Source organism: Dipodomys merriami, unplaced genomic scaffold (genome assembly GCF_024711535.1).
Source record: "Dipodomys merriami isolate MVZ:Mamm:240054 unplaced genomic scaffold, mDipMer1.0.p SCAF_1, whole genome shotgun sequence".
In the NCBI taxonomy this organism is placed as follows: domain Eukaryota; kingdom Metazoa; phylum Chordata; class Mammalia; order Rodentia; family Heteromyidae; genus Dipodomys; species Dipodomys merriami.
The window spans coordinates 134,088,415-134,114,271 of NW_027202270.1; the positions used below are offsets into that span (position 1 = coordinate 134,088,415).

A 25,857-nucleotide genomic window follows, 5' to 3' on the forward strand; every position below is an offset into this window, starting at 1 on the left:
CAAGATACTACCACCAGCTAGAGACCCAAGTTGTTTTTTTTCAACAAATGAGCCTGCCTAGGACATTTTCTCCAAACTGTAATGGATACATATGGGCTATGGAATGTTCTTTGACATGGGATAGGAAAGAACTGCCAAGCTAATCACAGTAAATAAAAAGATCTGAAGATCTTAGTAACTACAAATAATCCACAAGATGAGCATCAAGAGACCTGATACTTGGCAATTAACTCTGTGGCCTTTTTACAGTATCATTTAACTGAGCTGTTATTTCTTAGACATTGTGTTAGCTGGTAAAAATGAAATGAACAAGACATTGTCATGTGCATTAAAGAGCTCACCACCCGGTGGAAAAGACAGCTGAGTAAAAGTAATGGTAATATACTAGTGCTATGATAGAAGACAGCTGGGAACATTGATTCTCAAACCCGACCAAACATTAAAATTTCCAAGGATCTTTTGTTTTTCAGATTACAGATATTTTTTCCTTACACAGAGAGATCATAATGTAAATCAGGTCGGATGGCACAGTGAAATGCTATCTTTCAAAAATCCACAAAGAATGCTAACAAACACTGAGGATTGAGAATCACTGGGATAGAAAAGAATACCAAACTTAGTCTTTAAGGATGATCTTAAGAAGAGTCTTTCAGCTTTGGGTATAGGAATAATGGCTCTCACCGTATGTCGGGAACTGTAAATTGTTCCATAGAATGTAGAATGTATGATTTGAGGGGAAAAGCGAAGGATAAGCTGGAAGGGAGGCAGGGGGCAGACCATTTATGGCCTATGAAGGAGTAAAGTCAGTGAGAAACCAGTAGGGAAGTGACATGACCTCATTTCTCTTTTAGAAAAAATAGCTTTAGTGGTACCATGAAAGATGGATTAGAGGTCCTGGAAGCAGGAGAACCAATTATAAAGCAGTGGTAAGAAAGAGGACTTGAACTAAAACAGAGGGGTGGGAGATATTCAAGGAATAGCAGGTGCTAGTAATTATACCTATAGTCTTAACTACTCAGGTGACTGAGATCTAATGAATAGGCTCAAAGCCAACCCAGATTTTTTTTTTTAAGTCTTGATATTCCATCTCCAAAAACAATAACAAAATGTCAGGCTTGAGTCGTGGCTCAAGTGGTAGCCATGAGCAAAAAAGCCAAGCAAGAGGGAAAAAGTCCTTAAGTACTGATGCATGTACACACACACACACACACATACACACACACACATTTCAATAAATAAAGAGAATCAGTAGAGCAATTGAATGTGGTTGTGGTTGGTAGGAAAGTAAGAGCAGTCTAGGGAATATAATTTTCTTTTTCTTTTTTCATCTAATGCTTATCTGCCAGCACTATATCTTCTTAAGGTTAAATCCAAGAAAGAGAACTCTTTTCTGTGGATTTAACTATATACAATGTGATTTAAATCATCAGATCCAAAAGTGATCAAAATAATCAGAAGCTGTTTACCATTGACTAAATTCCTGATATGCCTAAGGCCACACATTTAATGTTTCTACCCAGATTGGTGGTAGGAGAGAGGAAAAACAGCACTGAAAACAAAGGTTTGGGAGATTTTAATTAACACAAATGACTGTGCTTTGTCTTTAAATCAGTCCAAAGCAAATTGAATGAGAGCTTTCTAATCCTTCAGAGCTTCTTCTGGCAGTGACCTCAGAATAAAGAGCCTCTCTCCTACATCATCAGACTGAGTTTCTGTAGCTTCTTGTTGTTCTATGTAGGTCTTTGATCCCATAATTCTCTAAAGTGGGAGAAAAAAGAAAGTGAAAAAGAAAAAGAGGTGAAACGTTGCATTTTAAAAATACCTTAAAAATAATACATTAGAATTCATGTTAACAAATGCATTGCAGCATAGTCGGGAGTGGTGCAGCTCAGTGGCAGAATGCTTTCCTAGTATGCTTAGGACCCTGGGTTCCATCACTAAAACTGAAGGAATTAATTAATTAATATGGTTGTTTTTTGTTTTTGTTTTTTTTAAAAAAAGAAGTTGTTCTTACCACATTGGGTTCATTTTTTTCAGTAGTTGCTCTGCCCTTGTTTGTGTTACCCATAGTACCTAGTGGAAAACATTTGAAAAATAAAAGCCGCTTTTGAAAGAAAACACTAACTTTGAGATTAACAAAAACAATACACAACAAGGCTATTAACATCACACTGTTTTCAGATATTTAGCACTGACTGGTATTAGCATTAATATGAAATTACTAATTGTTACTTTAAAAAATAACTTCATCAAATAATATTTTAAAGTTGGAGTGGTGGAATTTTTTTTCTGTTGAAAGTTCATGTCCCATAGAAAGAAAAATCATTTGAAGATTACATGCTAGTTAAAACAACATTGACAGTCTACAAAATGTTCTAAAACATTTAAATGAAAAAGAATAATAAATCATGTACACATTTACACATATTCAGATAACACAGACAAATTCCATACATGTGAGAACAAAAGATAAAGGTGCGGTGAGGGAAGAGAAAAAGGAGGCAAAAGGAATTAAGGTTCATACTGAGAGGGGAGAGGCATTAGAGGGAGAAAGAGGACAAACAATGGTTGCTACATAGGTCCAGTAATGAGTCTTTCCTACCTTGGGGCCCTAAAAGTAAGTACACTTATAAATATGACAAGCCTATACTGTTCCTCTTCTAAGTGTGTGATACAAGCAAGTTGAATCTCTTGTCACTCATTAATGAGGGGAAGTTTGATTATTTAATCTTCAAATTTTAATTTCAGTGGAAGTGGATTTTGTTCTTGTCTATCCCTAGACTTTTGTAAGTGTTTATGGGAAGCAAAATGTTAACTTAGCTTAGAAATTAGCTTCATTACCTACTGATACCATAAATCTTCCATATGGAAAAGGTTCAGATTGCCTCAAAGCTTAAAAATGCCTATAATTGAGAGCAATACTACTTATCAAGTACTCAGATTTGAGCTTTTTGTGATTTTCCTCCCCTGCTTTTCAACATTTTAACTCAACACTACTATTTTCCCTTCAGCCACACCTGCTGAAATATATTTTAGCCATGAGAGATACTAATAATAAAAAGAAGTAAAGGTTAAAGGTAAGAGGAGTGACTTGCTTTCTGAACAGAAGGTTATGGAATAAGTAAAGTCTCAAGAGTATTAATTTCCCATCTCACTGGGCTTTTGTCTGAATGTAGCACAATGTCCACATCTAACCTTCAGTTTCTTCACAAAAGAGAACTTTCCATTTTTCTTCAAATAGCTTATGGAAATATTGAGTTGAGAGTGGGTAAGAAAACAGTAGGGTTGTCACAAGCAAATATTTTATTTCAAGCTATATTCTCACTGAAGATAAATCTCTAAACAACAGCAGGTATGATGAGTGTAATTCAGTTGAATTTAGAAATTGCTTACTGCCTGTGTTCTTTAAGATAGGTGGCTGTCAAGGGCCACAAATTGCTCTCTTGATGCTGAAAAAGTCAGGGAAGACTCCCATTCATCCTAGATTAAATTACAATTTTACAGTGGTTGGGAAAGTAAATCCTCCAAACATGACCTGTCTCTGAAGAGAACAAAAGGGGTAAACTTGGGTGTTTATATCCAAGTTGTAAACAAGGAAAAAAAAGTGCTACATTCTAGTCTCAAGAAAATTTTGAGTAGGGATTGCGTAAGTATAACAAAGTCACTAATATTTGCCAACCAAATAAATCACACTACTTCAACTCAGCGAATCAGCACACTGGACAGGGAGGAGAGATTTTTGGCAAAGAGCCCTGGAGCAAAACCTCTCTTTACTAGAAAATGATCTAGAACAGAAGGGCATGTACCCTGACTTGCTGTTAGTTGTTTATTAACTGACATTTCACTCTTTGTTTAAGACAGGTTTATACAACAATTCTTTTGAAGCTAGAATAAAAGGAACACAGAAACACTATTAAGTACTTAACCTTGGAATTGTCCAGCTCTTTTAACGTCAGCCTCCTAATCACCTTGTTTATTGGTGGTAGAGAAAAATAGTATTAGACAAGAACTGTAGAGAAAGGGGCAGTGACTTTTCTTTTTCCACCAGCTTTAGTGGAAAGTAGGAGAAAAATGAGGAAATGGGTGGTAACAAGTTTGACAAGGAACGAACTTATTTATGTAACTATAACCCCTCTGTACATCACCATGACAATAAAAAACTTTTAAAATAAAAATTTTAAAAACCTTTTTAATGAAAAGAACTATAATTCAGAGAGTAGAATAATAAGAATCATGCAATAGAATTTAATATGATTTAATGAAGGATCTGTAATGCATCTTGGTGCACAAAATAGCAGTAAATTGTGATTTTTTTATTTTGTATGTAAGTATGGCACATTTTGTCCTAAGGGTAATAACCAATCTTTCATACCATTTGAGGGTTCCTAAATTACCACTATTTGTGCTGAATTTGGAGCATGGATGTGGTTGGTGCCACCTACTGGACTCAATGAAAAATCACAAATCACTCAATTAATTTGTAACCATGTTTTTTTCTCTCTCATCGAAGGTTACTTAGGGAATATGATTCTTCGTTGGGATGATACTTAAAACAAGTTTTCGTTCAAATCATAGATTTTAGTAATGGAAGAAGCATAAAAACATCACACTTTATCACTGCCATTTTATTAGACAATCTATAAGCTAAGCTTTGACAATGGAGTCAGAAATCTTTCCTGAGTTTATTTTTTATTCTATGATTCCTATCCCATAGGGTCCTTTTAAGAGGTCACTCAGAGAAATTTTCAGCATTCTCTATAATATTTTATGTTACAATAAGAAAAACCTGAAACCAAATGAACCAAATCATGTTCACCACTAGATTTCAGAGTAAGGCCGACATCATATGTATCTATCTGACTCTAAATCCAGTGCTTTTCCAATGAAATTGCAACTTCTCAAATTTTGATCATGAAAGAATTTTAGGAAACAACAGGGATAGATTTAGGATGTGCTTGAACACAATATTAAGTACTATAAAACCTAAAAAGAAAATCACTCCCTTTTTAAGTGCTTTAAAACTTGATGGTATCCATGGAGAAAGTCAATGTTTATTTTGTTTTTTTAATTACCTATGTCTTGTTTGGTTTTGATGGTACGGGGGCTTAAACATGAGCTTGGAGCAGGTATTTTATTACTTAAGCCTTGCCTCCAGTCCACCTTTGTCTTGTTAATCTTACATTTCAGCGGTGATAAAAGAAAGTTCAGACTTGAGCATCTTGTAAGAATTGTAAAATTTTGATTTCATCCATTTTTTATTTAGTTTACTTATATTCTGGAAAAATATTAGTTCTTTATTCAATAGCATACATTTTACTTTTAAGAAATACATTATGAGAAAAGTCAATTTAAACAGGAGATAGTAAACAAGAAGCCAGATGATAAAGTTAGGAAACTGAGTATCCTTCAATACTTTCCATATTACTGTTGATGCTAATCTCTAAAAAAGATAAATCTCAGCCAGGTGCTTGTGGCTCACAACTGTAATCCTTGTTACTTAGGAGGCTGAGATCTGAGGATCACAGTTCAAAGCCAGCACGGGCAGAAAAGTCCATGAGACTCTTCAATAAACCACCAGAAAACCAGAAATGGCACTGTGACTCAAGTGGTACAGTGCTTGCCTTGAGCTGAAAAGCTCAGGGATAGCGCCCAGATCCTGAGTTCAGGCCCCATGACTGACAAAAAAAAGAAAAAAAGATAAATCTCAAAATTCTTCTTATTTTTAATAACCAAACGCTAGGACTCTGTTACATTTTGGACCTCAAACATTTGAGCTTAAACAAATCCAAAGATTTTTAATATGTGTGTTCCAAAAGATAACTAGCTCAACGAATGTGCACACTCAATAAAACATAAGACAAATGGGTCATTCATGCCTGTAGCTACATTAATTTGTGACAGTGTAGCACCCTATCACTTAATTCTCCAGGAGCATAAAAGGAGAGAAGGGAGGGGAGTGTGTTTATGTATGTGTTGTCCCAACTCCAAATGATTCAGTATTCTGCTGATGGCAAATCTGTTGAGGAATTCAAACTGAACGGAAACTTTGATTATATATTAATCTGAGCTTGTCTGAAATCTTGAGTAAATAAAACTTTTGAATCTTTATTCTCTGAATCTCTAGATATAACCTTGGGCTAACTTTGAATGAGACTATATTCTATCATTTAAGTTTGTAACCTAAGAACTTTATACTACCTCTGGTTGTATTACAAGTTATATCCAACTTCCTGATAACCAATCCTTCTCAAAACATAAATTGAAAGAAAAATATGTATGGAACTCTGACTAAAGGATAAGTAGATGGTTTTCTAGATTTTCTAAATTTTACCTGTTCATTAAGGCATAATACTATGTATCTGGAACAAAGTGTCTTAGTTAGTCTATCTCTTTAATTTTGTTTTGTCAAATGAATAGTGTGTCATTATATGGTGCCAAGGAACAGATAAGAAAAAGACTAGAATATTTAGATTCTGAATTTGTTTTTAAAAGCATTGATGGAAATACTTTTATCATCACAGTCCTACAATTACTATGAAGGCCTAGAGGAGAAATTTTGCTTAGGTTTTAGTACCAGGAAGAGCTTGTTTCTTTAGAGCAATCATCACTATCTTGTGTACACTGCAAATCTATGTTTCCTGTTACTGGAAATTCAGAATGAACCATAGTATGATTATCATGTATATTACCTAGTTTCAATTTATTTTCCCTTTCCTTTGACTTTCTCAACTATTTAATCTCCCATACTGTGTGTGAGTGTCCAAGTCATTCAAGCCATTTTTGGAGTAGAAGCATACATACTGATACTCATAGGTCATTGACACCCTTGGCTATAATTTCCTATGCATGTCCCTTTTCAATTAGAGTTTAGATCCATAGATACATGAACATTTAAGAATCTTTTCCCTGATTCTCAGTCCATTACTTTATTATATTTTTAATGGAACACTATGTGATTTCCTGTGATGATACCATAAAGTCTAAGGGAAATCACTGGATTTCCCAGAGGAACATCTGAAACTCAAAACCATCATCTAATGTCTATTTCCTTGGACTTCAGCCCTGAAGCAAAGGAGTCTATTTCAATAAGATTCAGGAGAACAAACAACTATAACTTCTAGGAAAGGGGAAAAGGTGAGAAAGAAGCTAATACTTTCTGAGTGTCATCTGTGTTAGTATTTATATATACTAAGTACATGATATATTACTTCATCTTTACAAAGGACATTTTAATTTCACCAGAGAGAATCCTTACCTTGGTAGAAGAGCTTCTGAGTGATATTAATAATGACGATAGTGAAAATATGTATTATTATACTACTAAATATAACTTATTGTGGGCTAGGCTTTATGAGATCTCTAATGTTAATGAACAAAATAAAACCTCAGACTGTGAACCTATGTTATTTTTCCTACCTTGGGACCTTGGAAGATTTAAAAATGCTTGCTTTGGCTCAAAATTCTGCTGTAAGTACAGTGATAATTTCAGGTCATTGGCCTTCTGGTAGTTCTTCAAGGCTTCGATTCTCAGCTCAATCACTTTGCCATGAAAGTCATTCTAAAAGAGGGTATTTTTCAAAATTCCTCATATAATGTTGGCCTCCCTAAATCCACGGTTACCTAAATGTTCTTTATCCATTATTAAAAAATAATGTCCCCAGTCTTTTAAAATTGAACAGTTATTTTCCCTTTATGTCACATGGAAGAAAAATCAAGAACAGGATGAAATGATATTTATTCCAAGTTACTTGATGTAAAATATAGATAGGTCACTCTAGCATCTCCTCATGATACATTTCTTTTTGTGGTTTATAAAATTTTATATTGGTCGAATAAAAAATGTACGATGTGCCTCTAGACATCTTTATCTCAGCAATATTTTTTTTTGCTGTTTCTTGATAAATAGTGCAAAAAGGGTTCATTGTGATATTTCCAAACATATATGTATATAATGGACTTTGATCAAATTTATACTTATATTACTTTTAACCCTTTTCCACCACCACCCCTTTTGGGGCAGTTTTTAGTTGGTTTCATTTTCTTTTCATGTATATATAAAATGTACTCAAATCACATGTCCCACCTACTACCACCCTATCCTTTACTCTCTCTCTCTTTGACTATCATATTTTTTTAAGCAGGACAATTGGTAACCCATGATAAGGGAACATGGCTTAACATATGAAGCTAAAGCCTTTATATTGTATGAATGAAATGCATCCCATGTTTAGCCTTGGAAAATCCTAGTACCTGAAAGATGTTGGCTTGTTCCTGGTACCTGACCCATTCCATCTTCCTCTGTTGCTTTTCCTGGTGGAAGAAAGAGCCTCTGGGTGACAAAGTAAATCAAAATAAAAAAATCAGTTTTCTCAATATGCTACAATTACCTTATAGCAAAATTATGGTGTCATAGATTCTCTATTAAGTTGATTTCAACCATACAAGCCTCTGTAATTGCTTCCTTTGTATAATCCACTCTTTAAAAGCTAAAGGATAATTGATAGATCATTTTCTGTGAAAGAATTGGTAATGGGAAGATGAGATGCAAATGTGACACCTTCAAATAAATTTTCCAAGGCAAATGAACAAATGTTCTGACATCCCATAGCTATCGTGGAGTTGTCAATGCTGGCATAATTTTTCTCACTTTGTGATACATAACACAATTTGTGCTGTGAGTTCCCAGAAACTTTGTGATACCACTCTGATTCAGTTACTTTGGGAGTACCATACTGCTTATAAAAATCTACTTTGGTTTGGGGGCACACCATAACTTAGGAAGATTCCTACTACCTTATTATCTCCAAAGGCTACTACTGTTCAGAATGATTGATTGTACTACCTTCTTTTTCTCTTTCACTTGCTCTGCAACTGATATCTCCAGTTCACTTTTGGGTTGCATAGCTGAGGGGAATGTGGGAACCTGGGATGAAGGGAGAGAGCTAAAGGAATAGAAGGTCCTAGAAAAAAGTACAATGTCTTGGCCAACCATAAATTCAGTATATACCCTAAGCCCTGGTCCTAATTATCTTACTAGCAAAACTAGCTCTATCATTAGGTTATTTCCAGTGGTGTGACATCAACAATCATAAAATTCTAAGTACATGTAGTCTACTTGCCTTTCTCTCCTGCAAATCTGCCTTAGGTTTTATCTGTGCTGCGTTTTGTTGATCATGAACCTCTTCTGTCTCGAATGTCTGTGGATGGACATTTGGGCAAAACTTTTGGTGAGAATGGGGAGAAAGTGGAAAAACAGCATAATCATCTTGCCAGTGTCAGCAACTTCTTGAGGCCCAAAATGGAAATTGTCCTACCTACCAAAGGGAATTCAGAATGTAATAAGCTCTTCCATTTTGTCCACTAAGTTTACCTTATAATTACAAACGCTATTAATCAAACTGTATTAAAATGGCAATCACTACACTAAGCTACTTCACTATATTAAACTACCTTATTGCTTCTTGATACTTCTTATTTAGTCCATATAACTCTTTGACCACTTTTTATTTCCATTTTATAGATGAGAAAACTGAGACATGAGGAGGTTAGGCTATTTGTTTATTGTCACACAGCTAGAAACATACCAAGCTAGAGATAGAATCAGATCTTTCTGATTCTGAAGTCTGTTTTCTTAGCCACTAGGTATGTTATTTTTTTCCAGTTCTTCCTTAGGAAAGTTGATCACAAGCTAATGTGTATGGATATCTCTTATAAAAAGTATTTTTAGAACTCTGGTGAAGTTGGATTTTTATAGAGGAATTGTGCTGGCACATTTGCTGTCACAAAGACTTAAGAACATGGGGTGTAAATCTTCTGACAATCATTGGATTGTCTTATGGCTGGTGCTGAGAACTAGGAGCAGATTTTAGTATAAGTACAGAGCTTGCAGGTATCCTGATTATTTGTGAAAAAATGAGATGAAAAAAAGCAGACATCATACTACCCAAATGTTTATATCACAGGACACAATTCGCTCTTCTAGAGCACTCAGATTCCAAGGACTGGTCCCTCAAGGACTTTCTTCTCCTTGTTTCTGCAAAAGGCCATACTATTGTTATCTTAAACAGTTCTGATTGTTATAAAAGCATGGGGGTATTCAGTTAGGTATTCGTTTGTTTATTCACTCAGCTTACTCAGTTATTGTCTACTGTGTTCCAAGTATTGTGATGGGTGTTAGCAATTCAGACAAAGCAGTCAAGGTACTGGAAAAAGTTATACCCAAAAAGGGAGAAAAAGGATAAGAAATGAGTAATAAAAATAACATAATAAAATTACAAGTTTACATCATAAAGTGCCATGAAAGGCCTGCACAGAGGTAGGTAGTACAAAGTGGGGGAGGGTACTGTATTTTACATAGTACAGACAAGGAGGGCTTTTCTGAAGGGGTATTTCACCTGAGACTTGAAGGATAAGAATGAACCAAACGGCTGAGGGCTGATGGCTCATGCCTATAATCCTAGTTGTTCAGAAGGCAGAGGTCTGAGGATTGTGATTCAAAGTCAGCCCAGCATGCGCACATGCACACACACACACACACACACACACACACACACACATATCCGTACACACAAAGTATAAAGCAAGAACAATAAAAATAACATTATAGACAGGAAGTAAATCCAAGTTTAGAAATAGGAAAAAACTTGCCATTTTGAGAAACCATAGAGAAGCCAGATTATGCCGCAATAAGAATGTTGTGTTTTTGTTATGATTATCCGTGCTTTTGATGGTTCTGGGGTTTGAATTTAAGGCCTTGTACTTGTTAGCCAGGCATTCTAACATTTGAGTCATACTCCTTATCCATATAACAGTTATCAGAAGAATGTCATATTTTTATTGTTTAAAAATGATTACTTTGCTATACAAAGAATGGATTAGAATGAAATATGAGTGGACGTATGGAGATGAAAAAAATGAGGATATGGGACCAGAGGAATTGGAAGTGCTTTCCATTATTATCTGCAACAATACTTTCAAGAGATCCTTAGAGGCACACCTTGTTCCATAGCATCTCCATTTCCTTCCGAAGCATCTTGTTTTTCCTTTCCTGTTGGAGGGGGAGAAACCAAACAGAGACATGTGTTTGTCCAGCCATTAAAGTGATATTGGAAGAAATTACTAAGTTAATGATGGGAAAGGGGTCCAGGGACATAGCAAACTACACAGGAAGGCAGGGAATCCGGGAACATGAATGATGAGTTTGATGATAATGATGGTTAAAGAAATATTATTTCAAGTAATAACTTCAACTATGATGGCTATGAGATAATATCAATAGAAATTAGCTTTTAACACAAGATGTTATCATAAAACAATTTCTCTGGGACTTAGATCTTTTATAGGTATTCCCTATTTAAAAATATGAATGTTTAATATGTTTATATTCATTAGCCTCTAGATGAAAAGTTTTGAAAAAGTCAAAAAATAATCTTGCCAGTCTGTATTTTCCATTCCATCTGACTCCCTTTGCTTCACCATGTATTTTCTAGCTGGAAGGAATATGAGTAGTTGTGCACTGGATGCTAGAGATTAATACTCTTCTCCCCCCGCCCCCTCCCCCATATCTGACAGTAGCAGTAGAATTGAGTCTGTTCAGAAAGCTGTTTCCTGGTGAAGCCACAAACATCTTACCAGGTTCTGTTTCATCTCCTCTGCCTCCTTAATGAGCTCCATGACTGAGGATTCATCGCATCCCTTCCCTGTCATGATCTGCCTCATGATCTGCAGACTAGAAGAAGAGATACATCATAAATCATACATGCTTCCTATAAGGAAGCCATGAAATACTCTGCTATAGAAGTTAGGTTAGTATTGAAATCTTGGGAATTATGGAAGTCCTTTTGTTGTAAGGTAAATCTCAGTCATGAGAAACAGAAGGCACATTTTGAGAGGTCAAATGGGGAGTCTTTATTGGAGAGCTGGCCACTGTAGGCCGACTTGTCACAAAGACCTACAAGCCCCTCAAATACACTGTCAGAAAACTTAGTTATGAGAGCAGCAGAGAAAAGAAAGAGCAGAGAAACAATACCAACAAACCAGATCAACCCCAATAAAAAGCTGAAGTGAGACATCATGGTAACTGGAGAAGAACCAGGAGATAGGAGGTACATGAACACAAGGCCTGAGCTGGTCTGCCCCTAAATAGTGTCAGGGTGCAGGATCACAGGAAACTCAAGACTCTCCCAAGTTCAAGACACAGGACTGACAGGTCTAGTAACCTATCATCCAAGTCCCTGCCCCTGCCTGTAGGAATTCAGGCATACCCACCACCTGGAGGGTAGGACTTCACTTTCCTCCACCATGAAGACAAGATGGCTCCAGTTAAAACCAATTCCCTATCCACCACGTGGCCATGATGGCCCCAGCAAGACCCAGCCTCCCCATTTCACTTTGACATAGTAAGTCCCTATAACTAGAATGATATAATTTCTATTTTGTCATTTTCCTTAGTCATGTACTCAGTAGTAAGTTCTGAGTTCTTTAATGCTGAAACATATTTTCCACAGCCAATGAGATTTGGTTCCATCTCCCTCAAAAGAATGTTTTGGCATTTGACTTTTTGGAGGAAGGAGTCCTTCTGTCCCTGTAAAGAAAGGTTCTGAAAAGTCTGTTTTTATGATGAATCTCAGAGTTATACCTGACAACTCATTCCTGCCTTATCTCTGTCTACCTCCTGCTATCCCCTTCAGTTTCCAAATGTCTTCAGGTATTTGACCTTGTTGGAGAAACTACTTACATCCTTGGTAGCCCCGAAGAATGCAAGCCATTGGAGAATATGCATTAGTATCAAAGCTTAGACTGTGAGAATATTATTTTAATAGTTTGGACCTATTCATGTCCTTTCCCTATCCCTGCCACCATGTATAAGCAGAAAGTCAAACCTCCTTCTCTTGTTTTACTAGAAGTCTCTGTTGGCTGGCATGTAAGCAGCAAAACGTTGATCATGGATTTTTGTTTAACTTTTGTTCTTTAAAAGTCTAAGTTCCTTGAGATTCTTCTTTTTCTTTTTTGGTTGGTTGTAGGGTTGAATTCTGGGCCTAGGCGCTATCCCTCAGCTCTTCAGCTCAAGGCCAGTGCTCTACCACTTGAGTCACAGTGCCACTTCTGGTTTTCTGGTGGTTTATTGGAGATAAGAGTCTCATGGACTTGCTTGTCCTGACTGGCTTTGAACCGCAATCCTCAAATCTCAGCCTCTTGAGTAGCTAGGATTATAGCCATGAGCCACCAGCACCCAGCGAGATTCTTATAACAGGTATAGAAAGAATGTAGATAATTGAAATGTGATTTTTCTCAGACCAAAAAGGAAACAGAAATTTGAGTTAATGGGTCCCAAGAACCACTGTTCTGGAAGCAAGGTTAGACCTCAGTTGCCTTGTATGTTCACAGAGGCTCTCTACGATCACTGCTTGGTATAGAAAGAGGTGAGTCATTTATCCTAAAGTGATTGTATAAGCATGAATTGTAAACTATTAGTGTGAACTTGATAGGTCCAAACTATTAACGAAGTTTACCTATTTCTCAGGTGGGCACCCTAGGAGGAAGAGTAACAATCAACTTCATGAGATGAGAGTTGGGGGTCATATTTAATTTTACTAAAAAATTAAAAGATTGTCTTCAACCTAATTTTGTGGTTATGAATTCTTTAGCTGAGTGTCCTAAACTTAAAAGAAAATCAAATTCAAGCACAGATAGTATAAATAACCACTGGATTAACCATTTAACTATTAACCATTCTTTTCTGTCTCTGTGATTTTTGAATAGGATATCCTTACCTTCTTTGTTTTTCCTCCAAGTTAGACAATAATTTCTGGAGTAAAAGGTTGTTCTTATCTTCTAGGGGTTTTAGCATCTCTAGCAGTTCCTGCTTCCTTAGCTTTAAGTCTTCATTCAGTTCCTTCAAGTAGGTGTCATCTGTTTTAGAATTTCTGTGCAGACACCATAATATCTGTCTTTAGCTTGTGTTAACAAAGACCCTCTTTTCCCTCCTGGATTGTTGCCATTTGGCTTCTTTCATCAAAAGACTTACCTGTTTGAGAGCAAGTAAGATCCTGAAGGATTTGGATCACTTGTCATCTTGAAGGGAAACTTCTACTCTAACAATAAAGAAGCTTTCTTGAAAATATATGCGTTCTTTTCCCTTCTAGTTAAGACATCATTTTGTGCTGCTGTTGAAACTCCTTTTGCACTGGACTTATAGCTACAGGCTGAGGTCACAATAGCATGTGTTTTAAGTAGCACCAGTAGCAACTTGAGGACTGAAAATACTTAACTGTGTTTGATCTTAACTCCATCTTGTCTTAGCTTTAACCAAATGCCAAGTCTTATTCTGGTATCATTGAATGAATAAGATAGAATGGCAACATATCTACATAGCGGAATTCCTATTGTGTTAGAAAATGGTAACCTATCAAAAATAACTCATCAACACCATGGCAACAAACCTCTGTGGAATGCCTATCTGTTCAAAGTTCTAGATTCTGAGTGAGGAAAAGATAAAAAGACACAACACATATTTTTTGGAGCTTTAGAAGGAAGAAAAGGTGCTTCTAAAAGACATTTTAAAATAATGGAGACAAAACTGACAAAAGGGTATGAATGTAATCTAGTAATGTAATATATGAGCCATTGTAATTATTTTCTAATCTTTAAAACTTGCTTTATTGAACTTCATGGAGCCAGGTTCCAGTGGCTCATGCCTATAATCCTAGCTATTCAGAAGGCTGAGATCTGAGGACCATGGTTTAAGTCAGCTTGGGCAGGCAAGACCATCAGACTCTTATCTCCAGTTAATCACTAAAAAGCTGGAAGTGGATCTGTGGCTCAAATAGTAGAGTCCTAGTCAAGCACAAAAGCTCAGGGACAGTTAGGTAGGCCCTGAGTACAAGCCCCAGGACTGGCACAATAAAAAAACTTGATTTGTCATAATTTCAACGTAAGAGAATATTTGCTATGCAGCAAGAGGTTTTAATTTGTGAAAGAGCACATTGTCACTGTGTCCTTCCATACCAGCCTCCTGGAAGGCTGTAATTCCACATTCACTTCCAGTTTGTGATTTTACATCTATTGTCCTTTTTTTCTTTTTAGTTTACCACATGTCTTCTGAACTGTAAGATCTTCTATCTTCATCAATCTGAAGTGAAAGATAATCCAGAGAACTAAATATTTGTGGGGGGTCTTGACATTTAAATTTTATTATTGTTATAAAAGTGATATATGGAGAAGTTACAGTTTCATAAGTCAGGTGTTCAATACATTTCTTTTTGGATAATGTCACCCTTTCCTTCACTCTTTCCCTGTTTTTCCCTCCCATCCTTGCCCCAGGTTGTCTAGTTCATTTTCATTAGTATCGAATACCACTGCTGCATTTATTTACCCTTCATCCCTCCATTTCTATGCCCTCTTTACCCTCCCCAAAATAAATAAATGAACAAGACAAAAAGAAAAGAAACAACAAAAAACTAAAATACTTCTTGTTTCCATTGGTGTCGTTTAAATATAAATGTAGGCAATAAGTTTAGGGGAATTCATAAGTGGAAATTGAGATGTCAATGTCAAGCCAGCAATTGGTGTTCATACCTTCAAATCCAACTACTACTCTAGAGGCAGATATTAGAAGGATCAGATCACAATTCCAGACTAGCCAGTTCATAGACCCCATCTCTACAGAAAAAGCTGTGCATAATGTTGTGTTTATCATCCCAGCTATGGTGGAAAACAAATGGGAAAATTGTGAAATAAGCCAGGATAGGCAAAAAAGGAAAAACATCTCAAAAATAACCAATGCAAAAAGGGGCTGGAGTAGCACAACACCTATCTAACAGGAGCGAAGATCTGAGTTCAAACTCTATTACTGAAAAGAAAGCCCATTTCAAATATTGACATAATTTCCAGCCATTTTCTTAAAATGTTCTCCAAAATAACTTAAAATATTTATCTTTGAGGAAACCCCAAATTGAAGCATTACAGTGAAAAACACAAAATTAAATTAGTCAGAACTTGGTTTGGATCTCAGCTTCACTGTAGGCAGAGTAATGCCTGTGAACAAGTTTCTAAATTCTCAGAGCCTTCGTTTCCACTTCTGTAAAAATATTAAGAGAAAGAATAAGAATGGTACTATTGGGCTGATAAGGTAATCCTAGCTCCTCAGGAGGCTGAGATCTGAGGATCTCCATTGGAAGCCAGCCTGGGCAGGAAAGTCTGAGAAACTCTTACCCCCAATTAACCACCAAAAAGCAGAAAATGGAGCTATGGCTTAAGTGGCAGAGTTCTAGCCTTGAGTAAAAAAAAATAAAAAAGGAACAGCACACAGGTCCTAAGTTCAAGCCCCAGGACAGGTACACACACAAACATGCATACACACACAGACATACACGTTTAAAATGTAAACATAAAGCAGGGCACCAGTGGCTCACACCTATAATCCTAGCTACTCAGGAGGCTGAGATCTGAGGATCACGGTTCAAAGCCAGCCTGGGCAGGAAAGTCTGTGAGACTCTTATATCTAATAAACCACTAGAAAACCAGAAGTGGTGCTATGGCTCAAGTGATAGAGTGCGTGCCTTGAGCTGAAGAGTGCAGGAACAGCGCCCAAGTCCAGAGTTCAAGCCCCACAACCAACAACAACAAAAAAGTAAACATACTATGACTGCTATTGACATTTAGTGAGTTTCTTTTGTTTATGTTTATTTAATGCTCTCAATTAAGTGGTCAGATTTTACAGAGGTGATTTAAATGAAGCTAAGCTTTAGAGCCCTCATTTTCTTTCTTCCTTGCTTGCTTGCTTTCTTTCTTGCTTTCTCTCTCTGTCTCTGTCTCTCTGTCTCTGTCTCTCTAATTTTTTTTTCAGTTAGGGGCTTAAACTCAGGGCCTAGATACTGTCCCTGAGCCTCTTTGTGCTCAAGGCTAGTACTCTACCACTTGAACCACAGCTCTACTCCCAGTTTTTGAGTGGTTAGTTGTAGATAAGAGTCTCATGGGGACTTTTCTGTCTAGGCTGGCTTTAAACTAAGATCCTCATATCTCAGCTTCCTGAGTAGCTAGGATTATAGGTGTGAGCCACCAATGCCTGGCTAGAGTCCTCATTTTCAAAGGCCTCTATCAAGGGCCCTGAAATTCATTCTATACTTATACTTTGTATTCCTTTGGGGATTATAAGTAATCAGAGTCCCACAAAATCTGTACCTGCCCTAGGTTAGATAAGGTACATAACCTCCCCTATGTATCCTCTACAGCAAGTTAGCTTCTAGCTTTTGCCAAATCATCTATGTGTCACTTGAAAATAATAACTAGCACAATGTGGCATTAAATTAGAAAAACTATAACAGATCAACTAAATTCACTTTGGTTTCCCTTAGAATATTCCACAGAAATTTGGGTTGAACATAGTGAACAAACTCCACATAGTTAAAGGTAGCCACTTGGCAGACTAATTATTACTAAGAGCATATGGTATCAAGTAGTAGAGGACAAAAATGACATTGATCATTAAAACATAGCCTATTTAAATTTCATATTGTGACATTTGGCTGGCAGAACTATGATAGAATTTTAAAACATTTAATGGGCAGGTAGCATCCCAACTCACTTTCTTCTCTGTCCTTGATTGTGAGTGATTCCAAAAGGAGGACATTTCCTATTTCCATGGCCAATCATATCCAGCAGGATGCTGGTGGCTCACACCTAAAATCTTAGCTACTAAGAAGGCTGAGATCTGAAGATCATAGTTTGAAGCCAGCCTGATCAGGCAAGTCCATTAGACTTTTTTTCCCCCAGATAAACTTACCGAAGCTGGAAGTAGAAATCTGGCTCAAGTGATATAGCACTCGGCTTGAGCAAAAGAAGCTCAGGGACAATACCCAGTCCCTGAATTCAAGTCCTAGGACCAACACACAAATTTAAAAAAAAAAAATTCTAATGTCTATCTTCTACTCAAAATATGACTTCTAAGGACAATTTTTGCCTTCAAATAACATATTGAGATGTTGTAGTGGGTTTGTAAAAATGAAAAACCCTAAAGAAATAAAAATCAATAGCATTGAGAAGGGGTGGTTGATGTACAACATTAGCTGGGACAGAGAGAAAAGGGACTGCGGAGATACAGATGACCATTAGAAGTAGAAGGGAGGAAAGTCCAACACTACATTTTCCTGATAATCCAGGAAGTTAGATTATTTGTTGACTGAACAGGTATGGTAGAAAACCCCGGGAGAGTGCTAACTTGAGCTTTTGAATTGCACCTGAGTAGTAGGAAAGAAAATCAACCAGGCAAGAAAGAAAGGAGTGCCATATAGTGCTAAGGGTCAGGTGAGTTTGGAAATTGAAGATTTGTCATGCTATGAATCAGCAGTTGCACAATTTTCCTTAGCTATAGTTGGCAAACTAGAAGCTATAGTTGAGAGAACAGATGGTCGGTTGACTCTGGGTTGAAACTTGGCAGAAGGGATAAGCAGAAGTTCAAAGGAGTAAGGGGGCTGAGAGAATGAGGGATGGTATCATCAAAAGGTCAATCATTGAATTCAGGATGTTCAGGGGAAGAAGATTGGGGTGGCTAAGAGAGTGGAAAGCATATGGGAGTTGAGACTGAGGAGTTTCGGGGTTGAAGAACAAGGGATAATGGTCAGGGAACCTATTTCTTACAAAATAACTTGTAGAGGTTCATTGCTGCTCAAACTATAGTAGCAATTTATATTTTTTCTGGGGTAAACTGTTTTGTTTCTTCCTGTCACTGCATAATACAGTATTCACTGAAATTCATGTGGTACCTCAAAATAGGTCTAATAACAAGTCATTCACAATAACCTCATCCAACATTATAGCATTTGGTTTAGATATCTGTTAAGAAAAGGTGTGATTGCTCTATAATTAGAAGTCTCAGAGCAATACCATTTAGAGTTAGTTTTGCCAGCAAAAAGTCAGGTTAGTGTAATTAAGCCAGGTCTCCAAGAATAGACACAATTATTTTCATATTAAGTGTGTGTGCGGGGGGGGCGGGGGGGGAATTTTCTATCCTTTCTAGTCAAGCTATAGCAACAAACTTAGAGAACTTCTCATGGAGGAAATGTGAGAACTTTCTGGTCCTTTGTGACCCATGATTGTAATAACTGAGTTGCTATTTACTGGCAGAAAGTTCCTCCTATTGTCTGGCCTCAGTCCCTGCTGCTATTGGAAATTTACTCTCTCCCCTGAACCCCTTTTTCTTTGGAAAAGAAGGATATCCATGAGAACAAAAATGTGAAATTGGGGGGGAGGGGGGGACTGGGAAGGTGGCTCAGTAGTAGAGCGCTTGCCTTGCATGCATGAGACCCTGGGTTCTATTCCTCAGCACCCCATAAGCAAAAAGAAAAAAGCCAGAAGTGGTGCTGTGGCTCAAAGTGGTAGAGTGCTAGCCTTGAGCTGAAGAGATGAGGGACAGTGCCCAGGCCCAGAGTTCAAGCCCCACAACCGGACCACCAAAAAAAATGTGAAATCAGAAAACAGAACAAAATTATTGATAAAGAGCCAAACCTCTTCATAAAGAAAAACCCAGGCAAAGGCTAACCACTGGTCAGCTTTAGCCTCTTTTCCATCCTTGTTAAAAAGCAAAAGAACATCTCTCAAGTTTACCAAGCTGGCAGCTTTGCAGAAGGCTACTGAAAATGTTCAGGCTTATCACCAGCTGCACTGAGTTGCTGTGTTAGTCAGGAACTTATAGTAAGAATAATTTCTGTAATAGTGTCAATAGTGTTGATATTATTTGTCATGCTGACCAAGTCGAGATTATGTTTTGCCTATGCTCCTGTGACTCAAGGCTATGTGTTTGCTACGTTTTGCTTCTGTAATGTTGCTTGCTTGCCTCAGTAACAGCGTCTTAAGCCCACCAATTCAAGACCACCACTGGGTGGTCCCACTATCAGTGTCCTATTGCAAATTATTACATATGATATTTTCCATAAAGAACAAATGAATTTAAAGGTCATATAACTGTAATCAATGAAAATGTGCCAAACCTGCCTTGCATAGCTCACCTATGTAACTCTATGTAATGTACCCATATAAAAAACCCATCCTACCCTGAGCTCAAGGCCGTTCTCCTACTTTCCCCATGGTAGGAAGCCGTTCCTGCATGGTGGTAATAAAGTTTCTAGCTCCTTTAACTGGGTGTCTTGGTGTCTCTTTTGGATCCAGGATATAATAGATGGAGGTCCCACAGAGTTTAACCATTGAAAAGACTATAAGAATTCCAATAACTAAAATAAGAAAATACTGGCAAAATCATAATAACAAATTTGTTGACTTTTTCTCATCTCCCTATGCTGTTTGTTATGACCATCTTGTTGACTGCAACTCCTTTTTTAAATAAGTTTTTTTATTGTGAAAATACTGTACACAGAGGTTACAATTACATGAGCAAGGTAATGAATACATTTCTTATTAAGCATTGTTGCCTCCTCCTTTGTTTTTCCCCTACCATCCCTTCCCTCCCATCTCCACAAGTACACTCCCCTCCACACCTAAATTGTAAAGTTTGTTTTTCGACTTAGCGTCTTGTACATCTCATTGCAGTGGGTCAACCTGTATCCCTATTTAAACAATTTATTTTTTCCCTTCCCCTCCCCAAATTATACCAACATCAAATACAGTGAAAACAGGGGTTACACTGTGAGGGAGGGACATACAAAGCAACAACAAAAAATCATGTGGTACCTTATAAATACATTAGAAACAATAGCAAGAAAGAAAAAAAAAACCCACTTGTGTCCTTATCTTGGTATTCATTTCACTTAACATCATCTTATCTGAACTTTTCTGCTTGTCTCAGATATATACTAGTGATTGCAAATAAGGGAAACCATGGGACCTGTTTCTGTGGGCCTGGCTTACTTTACTTAATATAATTTTTTCCAAGTCTTTCCATTTTCTAACAAAGGGGCAATGTCATTGTTTCTGATGGAGGCATAGAATTCCATTATGAAAGAAAAAAAATAGAAAACAAAATATAATAATAAAAAGTAGGTAGAGAAAAGAGTTCTTTGATTTTTGGGGGGCTGGAGGAGGAAGATCTTGTTTCTCCCCTGTGTCTGTAACCAGTCTCTTGGTGGAGTCTTTAGTCTGCTTGTGGTGTTTGGTTTTCCTGTGGCTTGATTGATTTCTTAAGTCAGTTTGTTTGAGCAGGCAGACAGCTCTGCCTTATCTAGGGCTTTGTGATCCTCCTCCCAGGCTAGTTCAGTGGGAGGGAGATCTGCTTTGAGTATCACAAAAGAGGAAATGGCTGTTTCCTCTAGTTTGGAGTTGCTGTGATGAGGCTAGGTTCTGGGTAGGGTTGAGGCCTATCAGTAGTCAGTAGCCTTTTCCTGAAGGGCTAGCTCCTGAGACACTCACAGATCCCAGACTGGAGCCATTCTCAAGGTTTATGTTTACTGAGTTTCAAACTGTTTGTCTAGGCTGCCGAGGGAAGGGGCAGCCTCTAGCTCAGTGAAGAAAGTCACACCTCTGGGGGCAGAGCCTTCTCTGCCTGGGTGGGGTGACTTTCCCCTGGGTGGAGCTGAGCCTGGCAGGTCAGGTCAGGTTCCTGTAACCTGCTAATAGCTCTAAATGTTTCCTTCCAAGGCCTGGGTTGGAGCTAGCTGCTGGGCTGGCCTTTGTCAGTATCAAAATGGAGATCTTCTCTGGTGGTAGGGGAGGAGCCACCAAGAAGGAGCGAGGATATCACGGTTCTACTCACGCCAGACTCTTGGTTCCTGGGCCATCCCTGGTCTGCAGGGTGAAGATTTCTGCTTCTTGTCAGTTTTTTCTGGTAGTGAGTAGAATCTGCTTGCAAGCGGTATCTGGCACCTTTGTCCTGGACTTTCTCTGTTGTTGGCAGCCACCACTGCCACAGTAGCCACAGCTACTGGCAAGTGCTCAGATCTGTCTCCTTGACCAAACGGCCTGGATTTTCCCTCTCTGGACAAGCTCTCTGTACTATGATGGCACACTTGGTGTGATTACCTAGCCTAGGACTGTTTACTGGAACACTAAAACTGCTTTCTGTGTGAGAGCTTGTTTAGCCTCCAGCTTCTTCTCTGCCATCTTCCTCTCATCCCAACTCCTTACTTTTGTTATAGCTGTACTTATTCTGTGTTTGCATTTGCCGGGAACCAGGACTTGACAAAATTGAGATAAATTTTGGGACACTTTAATTCTGTTAATTCTGAAGTTATTGGGATTTATAAAATAGTTCTAAGTAATGCATTCTATTAGTATGTATAGATTTTTTTATACAACAGTCTTGATCTAAAACGTGTACTTTCACAAAGACTTCTCAAGAAATTTAGCAAGAGCACTTTTAGAAAATATTTTCCTGTATGTTCTATTTCCATAAGTACTTTCCACAAAAGTGGATTTACCTGATAATTCCTCCTTGGTCTCTTCCATCTCCCCAATTACTTTTTTGGTTTTATTTGGTCGTGGGGCTTGAACTCTGGGCCTGTACACTGTCCCTCAGCTTAAGGTGAGCACTCTATCTTTTTTTTTTTTGTTTTTTGAAGTTTTTTTTAATTGTGAAAATACTGTACAGAGGGGTTACAATTACATGGGCAAGATAATGAGTACATTTCTTATCAAGCATTGTAGCCTCCTCTTTTGTTTCCCTTTCTCATCCCTTCCTATCCTCCCCCTACCCTCCTCCCCTCAATGAGCACTCTATCTTTTGAGCCACAGCACCACTTCCAGTTTTCTGGTGGTTTATTGGAGATAAGAGTCTCATGGAAGCTGAGCACTGGTGGCTCATGCCTATAATCCTAGGAGGCTGAGATCTCAGGATTGCAGTTCAAAGCCAGCCTGGGCATGAAAGTCCCAGTAGAGTTGCTCACCTTAAGCCGAAGAGCACAGGGACAGCGCTCAAGCCCAGAGTTCAAGCCACACATTCAACAACAAAAAAAAGCCTCACAGACTTTTCTGCCCCAGCTGACTTTGAACCATGATCCTCAGATCTCAGCCTCCTGAGTAGCTAGGATTACAGGTATGAGCCACTGGCTCCCGGCTCCCCAATTACATTTGCTCACTTTTTTTTTTTTTCCCCAGTCATGAGTCTTGAACTCTGGGTCTGGGTGCTGTCCCTCAGCAATTCAGCTCAAGGTGAGCACTGAACCACTTGAGCCACAGAGCTACTTCTGGTTTTCTGGTTGTTATTGAAGATAAGAGTCTCATTGACTTTACTACCTGGGCTGACTTTGAACCACGATCCTCAGACCTCAGGCTCCTGAGTAGCTCATACCTGTAAAGGTGTGAGCCACCAGTGCCCGGCCTTTTGCTCACTTTTTAAAAGAATGAAATACCTTTAAACACTAGTGCTCTTCAGCGATTTGCTTTGGAGGGTGTGTGTATATAAATTACTTGAGAACATTACACTAATTACAATTGAAAATGTTGGTGTTGGAGCTGAAGAGAGTTAATTGAAGGATTGTTAATGACTAGATTTCAAATTCTTTTGCATTTTTTTCCCAATTTTTTGCTTTTAACAAAATTGTAGGACATTTTATAATTAAATGGGACTGGGAAAGTGGCTCAGTGGTAGAGCACTTGCCTTGCATGCATGAGGCCCTGGGTTCAATTCCTCAGCACCACATAAGCAAAAAGAAAAAAGCCAGAAGTGGCGCTGTGGCTCAAGTGGTAGAGCGCTAGCCTTGAGCTGAAGGGACAGCACCCCGGCCCAGAGTTCAGGCCCTGCAACCGGACCCCTCCCCCAAAAAACAACTTATTAAGAATAAGTTATGATAACAAATCACCATTTGATTTTAGACTTAGAAGGCGTTTCAAACGTTTTAATGACACTGCCATACAAAACATCTTCCATTTCCATCTACTGTTTAAATAAATTTATTTTTTCCAGAAAATTTTATGTATAATACAAGTGTATGAATTAAATTGGTTCTGAAAGCCTGTTATTCTATAACAAATAGACTTATGAACTAAATCAGGAGGGAAGTAGCCTATCCATCAAATTAATAGAAATACTTCAAAAAAATTTTTGGTGCTGGTCCTGAGAGGGCCTGCCTGGTGTTGTCTTTTAGCATTTTAGCTCAAGTCTAGCACTCTACCACTTGAGCCACAGCTTCATTTTTGGCTTTATGGTGTTTAATTGGAGATAAGAATCTCTCGGGTTTATCTGCTTGGGCTGGCTTTGAACCATGATCCTCAGGTCTCAGCCTCTTGAAATACAGATGTGAACCACCAACACTAGATTTCAAGAAAAACTTTATACTTAAAAAGTGCTTATTATGGAGCTGGGAAGATGGCTCAGTGGTAGAGTGCTTGCCTTGCATGCATGAGGCCCTGGGTTCAATTCCTCAGCACCACATAAGCAGAAAAAGCTGGAAGTGGTGCTATGGCTCAAGTGGTAGAGCGCTAGCCTTGAGCTGAAGAGCTGAGGGACAGCGCGCAGGCCCAGAGGTCAGGCCCCATGACTGGCCAAAAAAAAAAAAAGTGCTTATCATATATATATACACACACACACACACACACACACAAATATATACATATATATATATGCTCTTGCCAGTTGCATATATAAGCAATTCTGAAAAATTTAACACAACAGATAAAGATCACAAGAAATGTGTATATATGCCCATATATGTATAGATATGTATATACATGTCTTGAAAGTTTGTTTGTTTTTTTTGTCAGTCATGGGGCCTGAACTCTGGGTCTGGATGCTGTCCCTCAGCTCTTCAGCCAAGGCTTGTGCTCTACCACTTGAGCCATAGCACCACTTCTGGCTTTTTTTTTTTTTTTTTTTTTTTTGCTTATGTGGTGCTGAGGAATTCAACAACCCAGGGCCTCATGCATACAAAGGAAGCACTCTACCACTGAGCCACCTTCCCAGCCCTGGGTCTGGAAAGTTTATTTCAAAAATAAGCATATGTAGATGTATCTATATATTATATCTATCTATATATACACACATACACACACATATATATATGTACAGACTTAGATTTTTCAGTTGTACTGAACTTAGAACTTCATGCTTGCTGGGCAAGCAGTTCTACCTTACTTTGTAGAGAAGTGTGACAGAATATTTTTTACAAAGACAGAATATTTTTTACAAAGCATAAAATATATTACATTAGAATAAAATTCTGTGGATATAGTGATAGAAATAGGAGTTCGAGAGAAAGAGAAAAATTTTGAATGCTGAAAAAGCCTGTTCATGTACTTCAATGTTATCACATGTGTGCATTTGAGTCATTGAATTTAAACTGACATTGGAAACGTCAATGTTATGATATGTGAGAAAATTTATTTTTCCTATTTATTTAAAATTAGAATGAAAATTTTAGGTGTTCTTCAAAACTTGTGAAATGTTACCTACTTTTTCAGACTTCTTTTAGATCACTTAAGCAAAATGTCTAGACACCACTACTCTAGGGCAAAAGTTCTCTGGTTCTGATGGGATTTAAGAATCACCAGGGAAACTGGTAAAAGTTGCAGGCTTATCCCCAAGAGATTCCTACTGTATCCAGAGAATATGTGGTTTTAAAGAGCACTCCCTGGTGATTCTGGGATAGAATCTATAGACTTGTCTTCAAGAAATTTGGTTTCAAGGTTTCTTGTTAGACTACAATGCATCAGCAAAAATCTGCTTACTTGAATCTCCCCTCTTCCCCACTCCCTGGACCATCTTAGAAATGTCCCTCTGAGTCACACTTTTATCACACCTTCACTGTTGAGATGCTGTTGTATGAAACAGGCCACAGCCATTCCTGCATTTGTAAAAGAAAATTAGTTGAAACATGATTCCCTGACCAACTTTCCCCAACCACCACTATTGCTCATAGGGGGCCACATATCATAGTTTGTATCAGAATTAAGTAATACAGAGAATGCTGTTTTTGG

General features: G+C 37.8%; 1 protein-coding gene across 4 annotated transcripts; it reads right to left on the reverse strand.

Annotated features, from left to right (window-relative positions):
- Positions 1-1,570: 1,570 nt before the first annotated feature.
- Ccdc196 (coiled-coil domain containing 196) lies at positions 1,571-21,822 on the reverse strand. Of its 4 annotated transcripts, none has more exons than XM_070031751.1 (9): positions 21,701-21,822; positions 13,773-13,925; positions 11,632-11,728; positions 10,997-11,047; positions 9,120-9,197; positions 8,251-8,310; positions 7,417-7,558; positions 2,015-2,073; positions 1,571-1,758 (listed from the first exon to the last, which is right to left on the reverse strand). In XM_070031751.1, exons 2-9 carry the CDS (start codon positions 13,847-13,849, stop codon positions 1,639-1,641), a joined length of 684 nt encoding a protein of 227 aa, XP_069887852.1. In that variant the 5' UTR covers positions 13,850-13,925; positions 21,701-21,822; the 3' UTR covers positions 1,571-1,638. The 4 variants fall into 4 exon arrangements, with proteins under 4 accessions (XP_069887852.1, XP_069887847.1, XP_069887850.1 ...); XM_070031746.1 differs by lacking the exon at positions 21,701-21,822 and adding an exon at positions 14,027-14,356; XM_070031749.1 differs by lacking the exons at positions 7,417-7,558; positions 21,701-21,822 and adding an exon at positions 14,027-14,356 and having other exon boundaries at positions 8,251-8,329.
- Positions 21,823-25,857: the final 4,035 nt, after the last annotated feature.

Excerpts from the sequence above, each read along its gene's own strand:
- Ccdc196 (XM_070031746.1), bottom strand. The coding sequence starts at position 14,073 with ATGACAAGTGATCCAAATCCTTCAGGATCTTACTTGCTCTCAAACAG. Across the intron at positions 13,926-14,026 it reads TCTTACTTGCTCTCAAACAG|AAATTCTAAAACAGATGACA; the intron begins GTAAGTCTTTTG and ends GTGTCTGCACAG. Across the intron at positions 11,729-13,772 it reads TTGGAGGAAAAACAAAGAAG|TCTGCAGATCATGAGGCAGA; the intron begins GTAAGGATATCC and ends CTCTTCTTCTAG.